The sequence below is a fragment of the Gymnodraco acuticeps genome, unplaced genomic scaffold (genome assembly GCF_902827175.1).
Source record: "Gymnodraco acuticeps unplaced genomic scaffold, fGymAcu1.1, whole genome shotgun sequence".
NCBI lineage: Eukaryota > Metazoa > Chordata > Actinopteri > Perciformes > Bathydraconidae > Gymnodraco > Gymnodraco acuticeps.
The window spans coordinates 774,367-790,081 of NW_022990313.1; the positions used below are offsets into that span (position 1 = coordinate 774,367).

The 15,715-nt window shown below is 41.3% G+C and overlaps 1 protein-coding gene across 2 annotated transcripts; it reads right to left on the reverse strand.

Moving 5' to 3' along the window:
• Positions 1–9,636: 9,636 nt before the first annotated feature.
• Positions 9,637–15,525, reverse strand: LOC117550477. 2 transcript variants are annotated; one of them, XR_004569652.1, is made up of 9 exons: positions 15,485–15,525; positions 15,105–15,336; positions 12,058–12,102; positions 11,532–11,709; positions 11,288–11,364; positions 11,004–11,184; positions 10,618–10,844; positions 10,310–10,481; positions 10,158–10,217 (listed from the first exon to the last, which is right to left on the reverse strand). XR_004569652.1 is itself a non-coding variant. In XM_034222916.1 (8 exons), the coding sequence occupies exons 1-8, from the start codon at positions 15,487–15,489 to the stop codon at positions 9,916–9,918; spliced, it is 963 nt and encodes a 320-aa protein (XP_034078807.1). In that variant the 5' UTR covers positions 15,490–15,525; the 3' UTR covers positions 9,637–9,915. The 2 variants fall into 2 exon arrangements, 1 of the variants encoding a protein (XP_034078807.1); XM_034222916.1 differs by lacking the exons at positions 10,158–10,217; positions 10,310–10,481 and adding an exon at positions 9,637–9,933.
• Positions 15,526–15,715: the final 190 nt, after the last annotated feature.

Genomic DNA, 15,715 nt, shown 5'->3' on the forward strand with positions numbered 1-15,715 from the left:
GTATTCACGTGGACGTGCATCTTAAGACCAGGCGCAGCTACGCCCGAAACTAGTCAGGCTTGGTGCACTCGGTGTAAATTTGAATCACTACGTCGGACGTAGCTAAGCCCGACGTTAGAGTTAAGCCCTACTTTTTTACGCCCAGCTGGTGCACTCCACTCCAGGAGCCTAAACTCCCCCTGGGACTGGTCTCTTAGCCCTACTGGCTTTGGGGTGTTTCGCCATGTTGATTAAAAACATCACTGGCTGTGCTAGTGCACAGGTCCCAGCCCATTCCTGTGACAAGACTGAGTACAAGGTTTTAGTTCCAGAGTACCACCAAACATCTACTCTGGGATACGGCATTTTAGACGGTCATTTCTGGGAGAAGATTTTGGTCAGTTACAACAGTTGTAGAATTTCATCACTTAAAAGTCCCTACTTCAGTAGCTTTGGGTGGTCTGTTCTAATGCAGTGATAAAGTCCCTGAAATGGTGTGAAAACCGGTGGAATATCACTAACGCATTACACTAATTTATTTTCAATTCTGGTCTACTTAAATAACTATGCTGACCCCCTTTAACAGTGTGTGGAACCTTGGGTGCCCGAGCATGTGATAATTACTCCCTCCTTCATTCAACAAGGACTTTAAAAACAGAAGTCATTTCATTAATGGATTGTAGTTCAATTCAGGAATTTTCACTCATGGCAGATATGTTTCTCCTTTTTAAATAACATCTCTAAATTTCAGGTCATCACTGATTAAATGGATGAGCATTAGGAGGTGGTGGCACTTGTCTTTTAAAACTCATACTCTGGTGCCGTGCGCTCCCTCTGAAGCTGCAAGTAAGATTTAAAACATCTGCAGGGTGGGTTGAGCAACCCCTTCTCCCTGAACGATATTTGTTGTCGAAAATATGCACCATTAAAATGAGTGATCCAAGGCCCCGCATGTATTACTCCCAATTGTACTAGTTTTTTAAAAATTAAAATCTTCAATCGCTCTTTGCCTAGTGTCTTTTTAAAACTCTACATTTTGGACGACAAACAAAGGTTGTTTCCACCTTAACAGTTCTCCTATGGTAACAACTATGCTACAATGGTGAAACCAATACTCTAGATTGGAATACTTTCTTTGGCTTGGTTCCAGCTCTACCTCTTCTCTTTAACATCTACATGCTACCACTGGCTCAGATAATGAAAAACAACAAAATAAGTTACCATAGCTATGCAGATGACACACAAATGTACGTAACAATTTCTCCAGGAGACTATGCTCCAATTCAAACACTGAGTAAGTGCATTGAACACATCAATGACTGGATGTGTCAGAACTTTCTCCAATTAAACAAAGATAAAACTGAGGTAATGGTTTTTGGAGCCAAGGCAGAACGTATAAAAGTTAGCGCTGAGCTTCAGTGTGCAATGTTCAAAACAACAGATAAAGCCAGAAATCTAGGTGTAGTCATGGACTCTGACCTGAGTTTCAACAGTCACATTAAAACAGTTACTAAATCAGCCTACTATCACCTAAAGAATATATCTAGGATTAAAAGACTAATGTCACAGCAGTATTTGGAAAAACTTGTCCATGCTTTTATCTTCAGTAGACTGGACTACTGCAATGGTGTCTTCACAGGTCTCACTAAAACATCTATTAGGAAGCTGCAGCTGATTCAGAACGCCGCTGCTCGAGTCCTCACTAACACTAAGAAAGTGGATCACATCACTCCTGTTCTGAAGTCTTTACACTGGCTTCCTGTGTGTCAAAGAATAGATTTCAAAATACTGCTGCTGGTTTATAAAGCACTGAATGGTTTAGGCCCAAAATACATTTCTGACCTCCTGCTAAATTATGAACCATCCAGATCTCTCAGGTCTTCAGGGACTGGTCAGCTTTCTGTCCACAGAGTCAGAACTAAACATGGTAAAGCAGCGTTCAGTTATTATGCTCCAAATATCTGGAACAAACTCCCAGAAACCTGCAGGTCCGCTGCAACTCTGACTACTTTTAAATCCAGGCTGAAGACTTTTCTTTTTGTCGCTGCTTTTAATTGAACTATTAATATCTTAGACTGCACTGTAACTTTTATCCATGTATTTTTTCTTTTAATGTTTATTTTATTAGCTTTTCTTTTTAATGACTGATTTTAAATGCCATTTTCTTAATCTCTTTCATTTTTTGTAAAGCACTTTGAATTGCCTTGTGTTGAAAAGTGCTATATAAATAAACTTGCCTTGCCCTACCTTTAACATTTTCCATTCAAATAAAGATTTGCCTGCTATCTATATTGTAACAAATTAAATCTTCCCCAAATTCTCACATGAATAAGAATCTCTATAAGAATAGTAGCAGATGGGAATACATTGCAATCAGTTGAAAGCTATTTGCGTCCCTTTATGACGCTGAAGGAGCCTAGGAGCCTCACAACTGGACGCCACGGACACTGACCAAACGTCGCTCCTGGACGCTTAGGGAGTGAGAGTGTGTTGGTATTTACAGAAACTCAACACTTCTAATCTGTGTGACACAAATATGCACGATATGCCAAGCTCCCCCTGGCTCCCCCCCATTTCGAACACTGCTCATATCCCTCTATTCCAGCCCTGTTAGAGAAACGCAGATTTTGGGTCCTTAGCTTGAAAAAAGAGGAGGCGGAGCTAATGCCTAATCAGAATTCTTCCGGAGTTAAATTCTGCTGTGATAAAACGCCATCCTGTTCTAAAACACATCAAGGATTACTTCTGAAACAGTATGGAGCTCAAATGCTTTTTCTCTTGCAGGTTTATCACAAAGTGAGTTCCTTTTTTTATTTCCTGCTTTTTAAACACATGTGCTTTCCAGTACAGTGTTAGCGAGGCTTGCTAATGTAAACAAAGACGAGATTACGTCTAAAACACGTCAGGCATTGTTTCTGATAGCAACTCTCTGTGGGTCCCCCATCCAAAATTACGTAATATCGGCAGCAAATCTGTATCCGCTCGTTGTAACCCCGTTTTTTAAAGATGTGGGTGCGGAGGAAAAGAAAGGGTTTTACTTTCTGACGCTGCGTGAGTTCCCCGTCGCACCGGGGACATATTTATGTATAAAAGACATCAAAAAGTGCATTTTGGATGATAGGTCCCCTTTAATACGCGTCTCTGTATTAGTATGCAAGTGTCATGACTTTACGCTTTTATATGCACATGTACTTTTATGCATCCGTGTGATCAAGGCGAGCAGAGTTAACACTAAGCTTGCTACTGTCTGTCAAAGAGGCTAATCATGGGCTTAATAGAGCAAGAGGAGATATGTTTGATTTTATATACAGAAAGACCCACACACATTTACTACTCACACACACGTATTACATTATGGATTACCAGTTCACTTGCTTTAGATTAGAGTGTGGCACGAGGCAAATAATAGCCTCACTTCTTTAATATGCACAGTGCAGATAAACCATCCGTAATCAGATTCCTGGGAGCTTAGAGATGTAATTGGCCAACAATGACAGCGGGCTTCTACTTTACTTCATTTGAGATGCAGAAAACTTGCAGAATGTACATTTGCAGAGTTTAATGTTGTAGGCTGAGTCAAAGGCATGCAATCTAACATAATTAGACAACTAAAAGCAATAACATAAAAGGATTTCTACGTGCTTAGATCTATGGCAGTGAATTTACTATGTGCTCTCATTAGAGACAGCTGAGATAAGGCGAACCTCTGCATGTTATTTGAACTAGCTGCTGGTAGTCAATGTGTCTGTATTCCTTCACAGGCCAATATATAAAATGACCATGCCTTATAAATATAATGCCATAGTGTTGTTTTCAATTCCTGAAAGTGAGTAAGAGAGGGGTAAAATCAACTCATAAATGCCATCTACACTGGGAACATGTCCCCACCACTTCTTCAAACGGTGGATTTGTCTCCACTTATAACTAGGGCTGTCAAGTTAACGCAAAAAAAAATGAACGCCACTAATTATTTTAACGCGATTAACGCATGTGTATTTTTTTTCCTCGGCCGCACCCTAATTTCAGAGCGCATCGAGTTTAAAATACCATCTACAAGCTGATGCTGACAGCCCTGCTCCTGCCGCCCGCTTGTGGCAGACCACACTTCCACGCTCACCGGCAGGCACCGACTGGCTGTTGGGAGGACCAGGAGGGTGTGTGTATGTGTGGCCCGAGCGAGCGAGAGAGAGACCTTACAGACCACACTTCCACGCTCACCGGCAGGCACCGACTGGCTGTTGGGAGGACCAGGAGGGTGTGTGTATGTGTGGCCCGAGCGAGCGAGAGAGAGACCTTACGTGCATTGTTGTTGTTAGCATCTGGTGCTAGCTAGCTGCGCTAACGGATATGGAGCTGTTTAAATGAAAACAGAGGAGCGACATTTCGCCACAACTGCGCCGAGCACTTGACTTTATGCAGGAAGCCAGACAGTGGGACATTGTACGAACAGTCAGCACACTCCGCACGGATAGTGCGCAACATGATTGCAGCGTCCAGGCAGCTCCCGTTCGAGCATATGCCTTGAGTTGCACATAGCTCCAACGATCCATCACACACACACACACACACACACACACACACACACACACACACACACACACACACACACACACACACACACACACCATTTGTATTGTATTATTGAATGAGAGAGGTTCCAGGTTGAATTGAGGCGAATATTTGTAATATTCAGAAGTTGTTGTGTTTAATATTCATGATAATATTTGTCATTGTTCAAATGATAATAAACATTAGCATAAAGCATATTTGTCCACTCATATGTTGATAAGAGTATTAAAAACTTGAAAAATATTCCTCTAAGGTACATTTAGAACAGATAAAAAATGTGCGATTAATTTGCGATTAATCGCGATTAACTATGGACAATCATGCGATTAATCGCGCTTAAATATTTTAATCGACTGACAGCCCTACTTATAACATTTTTAAAAGTAGGCAGCAAGAAATGCGCTATGTGTTATTTTAGGGGTACAGTGTCCTCGAAGCAGGTAGTTACCACGGTAACTATCTGCTCTGTGTGTGTAGGTGGTGATGTATTAGAATTCAAATGGGAAAATATCTCCCTCTCTCTGTTTGATTCTTGCTCTGTTATTCCCTCTCTACATTTATAATGTAAAATATTTTCCAAGAAGTCTCAGAGCCACCATGAATCTCATTTTTTTAATTTATTTTTTTCACTTACATTTTTATTGACATACAAAACCACATATAGTTCAGTATACACTTGAATTAGAGACCCATTGAAGAAGAAAAAATAAAATACAAATAATAATAAAAACAAGCAAACCGTGACATGGAAGCTTTCTATCCTATTTTAATGCAACATCATGGTCTGGTTCCAACTCTCAATTTGTGGTGTCGTTCATTTTTCTTTTATATTCAACCCATTTTTCCCATTTGGACTCAAATTTCCCTTCCTGGATCCTCATCATGTGTGTGAATCTCTCCATATCAAATATTTCCTGTACTACTCCTAGCCATTGCTCCTTTGTAGGTGGATCTGCTTTGTACCATGCTCTGGTAATTGTTTTCTTGCTGGCAGCCAGCAGCACCTTAATCAGGTATCTGTCCCCACCCTGTGTGTTTTCCTGCACCAGATTCCCCAAGTATAACATCAGGCCGGTCTTAGGAACCTCATAGCCTAATATCCCCTTCAATACTCCCCACACTTCCTCCCAGTATCCCTTCATCTTTTGGCATTTAAAAAAAATGTGTGTGTGGTCTGCCCCCACCTCGCCGCATTGCCTCCAACATGCGTTCTGTTCCGGGGCATACCTCCCTTTTATCTTTGGGGTTATGAAGTATCTGATTATGTTTTTCCACCCAAATTCCCTCCATACCCTTGACCCAGTAGTTGAATGCTGCACTCTACATACATTATACCATTCTTCCTCTGTCATATCAATCCTGAGTTCTTTGTCCCACTTGTCTTTTATATATAGAGTTGAATTCCCCCTACTCTCCAACAGAGCTTGATATAGAGCTGAAATCACCCTGCCTTTCTTCCCTTCATATGCTTCAATCATCCCCATTTTGTTTATTGTTTTTATCCATTTTTATTTATTTTATATAATAGTCTCTCACCTGTAAGTATCTAAAATGGTCACCCCTTTCCAGATCGAACTTATCTTTTAGATATTGAAAACTCTGCATTTCCCCTTTTTCCTTCCACCATCCTACATATTGCTGTGATGCCCCCTCTGGCCCATCGCTTAAAACCTGCATCTTCTTTTCCCGGCTGGAATTTATTATCATTTGTTATCCATCTCAAAATCTTTGTCTGTTTTCCTATTTTGTATCTCTTCTATTACCGTGTTCCAAGTGTTTAAGGTGAATTTTGTGATTGGGTCTAATACGTTTTCCTGTGTCCTGAATAATTCTTTATCCCTGAGTAGTTTTTGAATCTGGTAGTTTTCCCCATTTGTTTCGATGTCCTTCCATTTAGCTACGTATTCCATATTACACCAGCATGCCACTGTTCTGATTTGTGCTGCATAATAATAATCCTGGAAACTCGGCACTGCCAATCCTCCTCTCCCTTTGGGTAGCTGCAGTGTCGCAAGCCTAATCCTGGGCCTTTCCCCCCCCCAAATAAACCTTGAAATCCATTTATCCCATTCCATAAATTGACTTTGTGGAATAGATATAGGTAGTGATTGGTAAAGGTACAGTAGCCTAGGCAGTATATTCATTTTAACTATTTCAATCCTTGAACTCAGGTCTAAGGTCTGTATTGTCCACCTACATAAATCCCTCTTGATATTCTGATTGATCTGCGTATAATTTGCATTGTACAATTTGTCTAATCCTTTTGTGATGTTAACCCTAAATATTTAATTGTATCCATGTCCCATCTAATTCTGTATTTGTCTTTGATCTCTGGTGTTGGTGTGTAGTTTAGTGCTAAAAATCTGTGTCTTTGTCACGTTTAGTTTGTACCCTGAGTATTGTCCATATTCCTCCAGTAAATCCATCAGTATCGGGAAGCCCACGTCTGGTTGCCCCATGTATGCTATCAAGTCGTCCGCAAATAGTCCCAATTTGTGTTCTAAACCTCCTGCCTCAACCCCCTTTATATTCTGGTTCTGCCTAATTGCTTGGGCCAATGGTTCGATGAAGATATCAAAAAGTGTTGGGGAGAGACAGCAGCCCTGTCTTGTCGACCTCTCATTTAATCCGATCCGTCAGACTACCGTTCACTTTCACTCTAGCTGTTGGTTCATGATACAATGATTTTATACATTTGATTGACTTTTCATTAAATCCAAACTTTTCTAAGACATTATACAAATAGACCCAGTTCACACTATCAAAAGCTTTTTCTGCATCTATACTCACTAAAATTGCACCGTCTCCCCTCCTTTGGGCCTCCTCCACTATATGAATTGTTTTCCTTATATTATCTTGTGTCTGTCTCCCTCTAATAAAACCAGTCTGGTCCTCATCTAATAATGTCGGGCATGAATGTCTCAAATCTTTTCGAAATTATGGACGTATACATCTTGTAGTCTACATTAAGTATGGATATTGGTCTAAAGCTACTACATCATTCTTTATCCTTGCCTTCCTTGGGAATTGTAGTAATGATAGCCTATTTCCATGACGGGGGAGTTTTGTTCTCTTTCATAGTATATTTAAATGATGCCAACAGTAAGGGGCTTAATTCCGGATGGCAGCCCGTCGCTGCCTGGTGACTTGCTATTTTTCATTCTACTAATTGCGTCCCCCATCTCTTTTTCTGTAATATCTGAGTTCAATAACCTATTCTGTTCTTCTCCTATCGATGGTAGGTCCAGCCCCTCTAAAAATGCCTTCATACTCTCTTCCTCTGCTGCAGTTGGTTGTGCGTATAGTGTCCTATAATAATCCTCAAATGCTCTCTCTATTTCCTCCGGCTCTCTTAGTAACTCATTGGTTTTAGGATTCCTAATCTTATGTATAGTGTTTAATGTTTGTTGTGCCCTTATCTTTCTAGCCAATAATCTATTTGCTTTGGGCCCCCCTTCATAATATGCTTGCTTTACAAACCTAGCTTTCTTCTCCACCTCTATTAATAATATATTTTCTATCTTCCCTCTAATGTCCTTAACCTTCCTAAGTGTCTCTGGGTCATTTGTATTGTTATGTTGCCTCTCTAATTCTTTTAGTTGCACAGTTACATTTTGATAGAGTTCCAGTCTGGTTCTCTTAAAGGAGACCTATCATGCTATATTTAAATGATATAGTGTATGACCATACATATATAAGGTATATTTATACATTTTATTTTTCAAAATACCAAACAGATCATTTTTTAGCCATGCCTCGTTTCACTCATTTTCGCTCTATTCCAAGCCTGTCTTTGAAAATTCTGAGCAGCAGCTGACCACGCCCCCCTGCAGAAGAGCGGGGCATGAGCCTGTGAGAGTCACGTTACCATGCTTGCTGTGATTACGTGTGGAATAAACATGTCATCTCAGAGCAATGCATGTGTTCAAGCGTATTATCAATTTGATCCAGAGACTGACCCTGAAGCAGCGGAGGTTTTGGTGGAGGTGCAAAGATCTCGGTTGCAGCAGGACGTTTCTGAATGGTTAGTTGACAAGCTGTTGTCCCTATTTATTTTACTCTGTTTGTTACGATGTGTGCTACTTATTCCGTTCATATGTTGGCTAATTAGCAAGAATGCAATGTGTACAGTTTGTAACTTATAGCTTGTAACGCAAAAACAGCAATACATATTTATAAAGGGAGACATTCATATTTTCAGCATATATACAATGGCCTCATTGCGTTTATTAATAGTTTACAGCCCTTTTCTTCCAACATCGTGCAACAACCGTTGGAAAGTTCAATAACTTAGGGTGATAAAAAGTATAACTCCAACAACACATCAGTTGTCAGCAGTGTGTGTAGTTTCATGTGTTTTTAAAAGCTGTTATTGACTTCTTTCTACAGGTGTACATGTGCAAATTGCGCCACGATGCCTTCTGAACGGAGAATGTGCTGCATGGAGATACCACAGGTAACATTTTTGATAGCTTCACTAAGTTGTCTGTTTAGAGAATACATTTTTCACATGTCATTCAATATCTTTATCACACTAGGTGTCAAGACGGATGCAGGAACTTGAAGACTCTGTTAACTGTATGGTGGACCATCCTGGATTGGAGCCTGTGTGCCTGAATGTGTTCTCCCTGCAGAATGCATTTAATATTTACAGAGCTGAACATGGTGGACTACAGTTGAGGCAAATAGAGCAGTGAGTGGTTTGTTTGTTTGTTTTGACTGAAATTGTAAAACGAATGCTAATATTGTTCATGGAAATAAATACTGGTGTATATGGCTGTATGCAATCTTTCATTGTACATGTACTATTATATATATATATATATTATTACACAGCAATGGCATAACACACCCATGTGTACGACAACAAAAGTCCACACACAACCTTATGCTTTTGAAATCAGAATATTCTTTACCCATCCAAACATGAATAATCACGACACATTTGATATCAACTCTGAACTTTATTGTCAAAATGAACGGTTCTTTGAACCCATAAAAAAAAACTAAATGTACTTGTATTATATATAAATGACACTAAATATATTTTTTAATGATTTCAGGCGTCACAGGTATCTAGCCTACAGAAGCTTTGTGAGCTGGTGCTGGAGCTTCCTTGGACGCAGGATCAGAGTGGTGATTCCGGCCTGCGTTGTCCTCAGGATTCGCAGAGAGTTTCCTGATCCGCGAAATATCTATGTTGGGTTCAGACAGCAGCCAAATTGAACCGAGTAGCATACCCGGAGATGACCTCCTCCCTGTCAGGTCGCTCATATTGGGAACACAGGTCCTCTGGGATGGGTATCTTCAGAAGCTCCTGTGTGAATGGTGCAGGGTCCACAAAGACTTGGTCGAAGATGAGGTCCATCAAGTTGGCCACGTAGCCTGTGCAATGTTAAAAAAAGCACAACAAAAAATGTGGTTTAGATTAGTATATGCATGTACAAAACTGAAAGTTCTTTTTAATTTATTTATTTTATATTTGTAAATAGTTGTATAATAAATATTTTAAACACTTACGGAATGTGGGGTCAGTCTTTACTGGTTTTGCTCTGCATTCTCCCTTCCTGGCCTTTGGGAACTGCAGTTTATACAGAGGCTTTCCAGTGGATGTAGTGGCTTGTGCACGCTCAGCGTTTTCATTGTAGTGCAGGGCTGCCAGGTACAGTCTTTCATATCCGCCATGAGTAAAAAAAAAGTAAATAATAGCAAAGAATGTACAAATTGTCACTAATTAGTAAGTAACTATGTTTTATTTTACCTGCACAACATTCCAAGAAATGGAAACACAACATTCTTTGGAGCAAAGCGCAGGATGACGGCATGGAATGACTCCAAAGATGAAGTCTGGTGGTGTGGGCTGAGTTTGGCCACAGCTTTCAAAATCCTCTTGGTTGAGAGAATTGTCTCCAGCTTGTGAAAGGCCGGCTTTCCTAAGAATTTGAAAATCAAAGTCATATTTAAATTGTCATGCTTTATAGATTGTGTCTGACAACATCCTGTATTCAATAGTTGTCCCTTACAAATATTTATAGAGGAGTAATGTAATATGGTTTATGAACAACATACCTGCAGCCATCCATTGGTATTGCGCAATGCGCAGTGGATGAAGGCACTTGGGGAACAGGGGGTCATCATGAGAGTGGATATCCTGCACGTCCATTTGGCCACTCTCTCAGGCCCGGTGGTGGAGGTTGCTGCAGTCCAGTATATGTGGTTTCTTATACTCTTCACCCACCCTCGAAGTTTTTCGCAGTCCTTCTTTTTTGCAGCCTTCTCCAGTTGCTTAGAAATCCCTAATAAATACATTTAACATGTAGTTAATATACATACAAGTTTACTCAAAATATTATTATACTAATGTGATTGTAGGAAGCCGGGTTTGTGTCTAAATAAAATAATGATTGTATTTACAATCGATTTATTTACATGGAAATTAATATAAAGAAAAATACCTTTTTCTATGTGCCACACATCAAAGAATTGGGTGATGCTGCTTTCCCTTAGGAATTTCTGAATTTGCAGATGTCTGTCCGTGACAATACAGTCCAGAGTCACACCACGTTCCTTTAACAACTCCAGACTCCTTTTCAGGCCCTCTAACTCCATGTGGTAGCTTCCACCAACCTCATTGCTCTGTTATGACACATACAAATAACCATTGATACACACATTTTAAATATAACGTGCAAACAGTGTTAAAGAAAAAAACATTGATATTTCATTTCACCCCACTTACCTGAACCAACTGGAGGTCAACGACTTTGTTGTTCTTCAGGTCCATCGTAGTGTAGCTTCCGAACTTTGCAGAGTGGCCTGTGAAAATATGTTTTACAGTAATTACTTTTCTCTGCGGATGGTGAATTTGTATTTTTGCTTGTAGTGTTTAGCATATGTTTTTCAGGAACCATTAATTGAACAAATCACACATAGTGAAACCCCTTTCTGAAATGTAAAATGTGAATTATATAAAAAATACATACCTGGGGAGTCAGCCCTCATATCACCACCAACTATCACTTTCTCCTCTGCATGGAGCTTCTGTAGCATGCCTTCCTGTGATTTTTGCCAGTAAGAAACAATCGCTGGCTCAATGAACATCCTGGCATGCCTTCGGAAGGTGTTGTATTTGCATAGCTGCATATTCATTGCTTTGAAGACCTAATGGTTGAAAGAAAACCGCAAGAATACATTTTAATCTCAAAGATCACCTGTAGATGTGTCAATGAGGAGAACCTGGAAAGTGCAAATGAGCTGCCCTTTTTTTAAACAGGGAAAGAGCTGAACATGTCATTAGGGGTGCTTACTCTACAGTGCCCCTTTCACATATCTTCTCTTTCTCCACACCACCCTCCCAAAAGATCTTTACATATTAGCATGGGTCGTTACCTAACAGTGCCCTATTCCCACCTTTTCTCACTCTTGTTATTGTTACCTTGTCCTATCTTATTCAACAACAACATTTGCATTTTCAAACATTGGCAAAACAATCTTCTGCAGTTAATTTACCTTTGAAAGTTTGTAGAAAGATGCTCCGTTGACATATGTTGCAACCAGTGGCGGCGGGTCATTAGGGGCAGAAGAAAGTATTACAAATAATGATTACAAAAAAATACTAAAAAATAAATAAAAAAACATATAAAATATATTTTAAGGTCATGTTTAATAATCTGATTCGTCTGTACATTTCTGTTTTAGTCTGTGTTCTTCTAATTAGTGTCTAGAGTGCCGTTTTGAGCTGTTTAGAGCCATGTGGGACAAAACCCGATCCTGCCCCTCCCTCTCACAGTCTAAGTGAACGGTGATTGTAAAAACTACACTGCGCATGCTCAGAGTATTTTTCTATTTAATGTGTGTGGCAAAAAAATAATGACCGTAGGGGCATAGTGCTCCCATCCCCACCATACGTCATCTCACATAATTCAGAATTGATTGGCTGTAAGTACTCACGTGTGCAGTGCTGCGAAACGTCACGTGTAGTTTGAAGAGGAGACGAGAGAGCAGCATATAGCTAACATCACCAGCGATTAAAAGAAGTAAAAAAAACTGAAAGAAAATGAATGAAGTTGACCATTTACTGGAGCACACATTTGAGACACTTAGTCTCGGAGAGAAACTGGAGGTAAAGCGCCTCGGTGCCCACCATCCACCGGATTTCCAAATGGTCCAGACTGCGGGCAAAGTTAAACGTGGGTTTAACGCTGAGTGGTTTGCTAAAAAGAAATGGCTAACGGCGAGCATCCAGAAGAATTCCCTCTTTTGCTTTCCTTGCCTGCTTTTTGGTGAAGATCAAGGTACTTGGTCGAGGACAGGTTACAAGGACTTAAAGCATCTTTCGGAGAGGACAATGAAGCATGAGAGCAGCAACAGTCATTTGGAAAATGCCGTAAAATTGGGATTACTTGGAAGGGTGAATGTTGCAGCTCAGATTGACAGCGCCTACAGACGCGGCATTGATTCTCATAATAGGAAGGTGGAAGAAAACAGGTACGTGCTTGGTGGGATCATCACCTGTATTAAACTGTGTGGGAAATGTGAGACAGCACTGCGGGGCCACAACGAGTCGGCGGACTCTCTGAATCCAGGGATATTCAGGTCAATTTTCGAGACAATGTGTGAGGGCGATTCCAGGCTTCAACGGCACTACGAAGCTCAGCTTGTTTTCAAAGGGACATCAAGCACCATACAGAATGAACTCTTGGACTGCATGTATGATGTGTACAGGGAGGAAATAGCCAAGCAAGTGGACAACACATCATTTGTTGCCGTTCAGGCCGACGAGACAACCGATGTCTCCTGTAAATCGCAAATGGTGATTGTGCTGCGATACATTATGCCTGACCTCACAGTTACAGAGCGTTTTTTGGAGTTTGTGAAAGTAAAGGACAAAACTGGTGTAGGTCTCTCTAACAGCATCAAGGCTGTTCTGGAACCCCTGAAGCTGAAAGAAAAGCTAATCGCTCAGACCTATGACGGGGCGGCCATCATGAGCGGTAACGTGCGCGGGGTACAGACGGTGATGAAGGAGACGTACCCAAACGCTCAGTTTGTTCACTGCTACGCCCACCAACTGAACATGACCCTGCAGCAACTGTGTTCAGCAAGGATGAGCATCCTGAAGGTGTTTTTTGCAGATCTAACTGCTTTTTCCACTTTTTTCTCCGGTGCTCCAAAACGTGTTGCAGCTCTTGCAGAGGCAACACAGAGACGCATCCCACGGCCACCGGCTGTGAGATGGAACTTTAAAAGCAGAACTGTGAACGCGGTTTGGGAGACCCGAGATGCACTACTTCAGTGTATGAAGCATATACGCGCACAACCAGGATGGGATGCGGTCACCATAAGTGAGGCATACGGCCTGTCAAAGAAACTGCGGGACCGAGCATTTATGCAGCTCCTGGAGTTTTTTTCGTTGCTTATGCCAGAAGTGGATGTTCTATACAACACTCTGCAAAAACGAAGCATCGATGCACCTGGGATCAACAGCGCGCTCTGCCGTTTCAAGGAAAATGTTCAGAAAATGAGGCAGAAAACTGATGCATTGGCCGCCACTGCTCATGATGGAACAGACGAGCCAGGCCGACGAGTCAGCAGCACAGCGCCGGTGATCAAGGAGGCTTGTGACACAGTCATCTCACAGGTGGAACAGAGGTTCTCACAGAGTGACCATTTGATCGCTGCAAAGCTTGTTGACAGCTCATTCTTCCCACAGCATGTCCTGTCATTTCCTACACCTGAGCTTGACTGCGCCGTGAAACTGTGGCCTGCGTTGGGAAACAAGGAGAAGTTGAAGTCTGAGCTGACCACGCTCTACCGCCACAGTGAGCTTCACACTGGAAACACTGCCCTGTCTCTGTTGAAATCCATTCACGAGAACAACTTGGAGGAAACGTTTGCTGAGACTGTTATTTTGGTCAAAATAATAGTGACAACTCCCGAGTCAGAGAGGAACTTTTCCACCCTCAAAAGGATAAAGACTTTCACTCGCAACACCATGGGACAGCCGCGACTTAACGCATTGGCCATGCTTTCAATTGAAAGCCAGTTGATCCAGCAACTACAGGACTTCATCCCCAAAGTGATAGACACATTCTGTCAGAGGAAGGACCGCAGTGCCGCTTTTCTTTTCAAGTGAGCCTTCAGCTTTGGTAAGTTCATTTATGTCATATATTTTGTTGATCTTCTGTGTTTTGCCTCTGCTGGATCGATTGATATTGTGACCTCGATGATGAGTGTCTGTGTTTTCCTTATATTTACAGTCTATGGTGTTTTAATGCTAAAGCATTACGGTTGTTGTTATTGTTAAGAATTACTTTGTGATGGTGACCTTTACTCCATGTATGAAGGTGCATTACTATGACATCCCCACGCTGTGTACGTAAATGTATGCGCTCACAGTGTTGCTCCTGTGGTCTTCAGTATGTAATTTGACACTCCCCCTCTCTCTCTCCTCCCCCCCTCTCTCTGTCCCCCCCCTCTCTCTCTCTCTCTCTCTCTCCCCCGACCTCTTTCTGCCCCCCCAGTTTTGTACACCTAGAAACGCCACTGGTTGCAACTGATAGCTGCAGGTTTCCAACTGGAGTACTCCCAAGAACAGGCTGGCTATTCCAGTTTCTTGTAAACTGACAATGGGGGCACAGCTGCTGCACTGATATGAATGTACCGATCCTTCTGGTTTGTACATCACACACACGCTTGCACACAGGACATGATTCAAAAAGCTCCATGAGGCAGGTCTCATACACGATGTATGTGTTGATCGTCTGGGGGGGGTTTTGTTCTTGACCACTAAAACAAAAAAATAGAAGTTAATATCCATCACACAGATTGTTGCTTTAGAGATCTTTGGTGTTTCCCTATTATCAATGTTTGAATTATATACAGCAACAAATACAATACATAGACAAACTCACACAGTGATATTTCAGTAACTTACGACATGGCTGTTGTTTCTGTAGCATTTGTTATGGATTCTGCTGGATCCAGGGTCGGCTCTAGAACAAATCGAATGGGGGGGCAATCATTTACCAAGGGGGGGCACACACTGCCGTCAACAACCAACACACAAACACCAACGCAACTTCAAAAAACATGCTGTAAAGTCTATTGTCTTTCACACACATTGCAGGGTGTAGTGCTATTTTATAGCGCACCTATGACTTGTGCA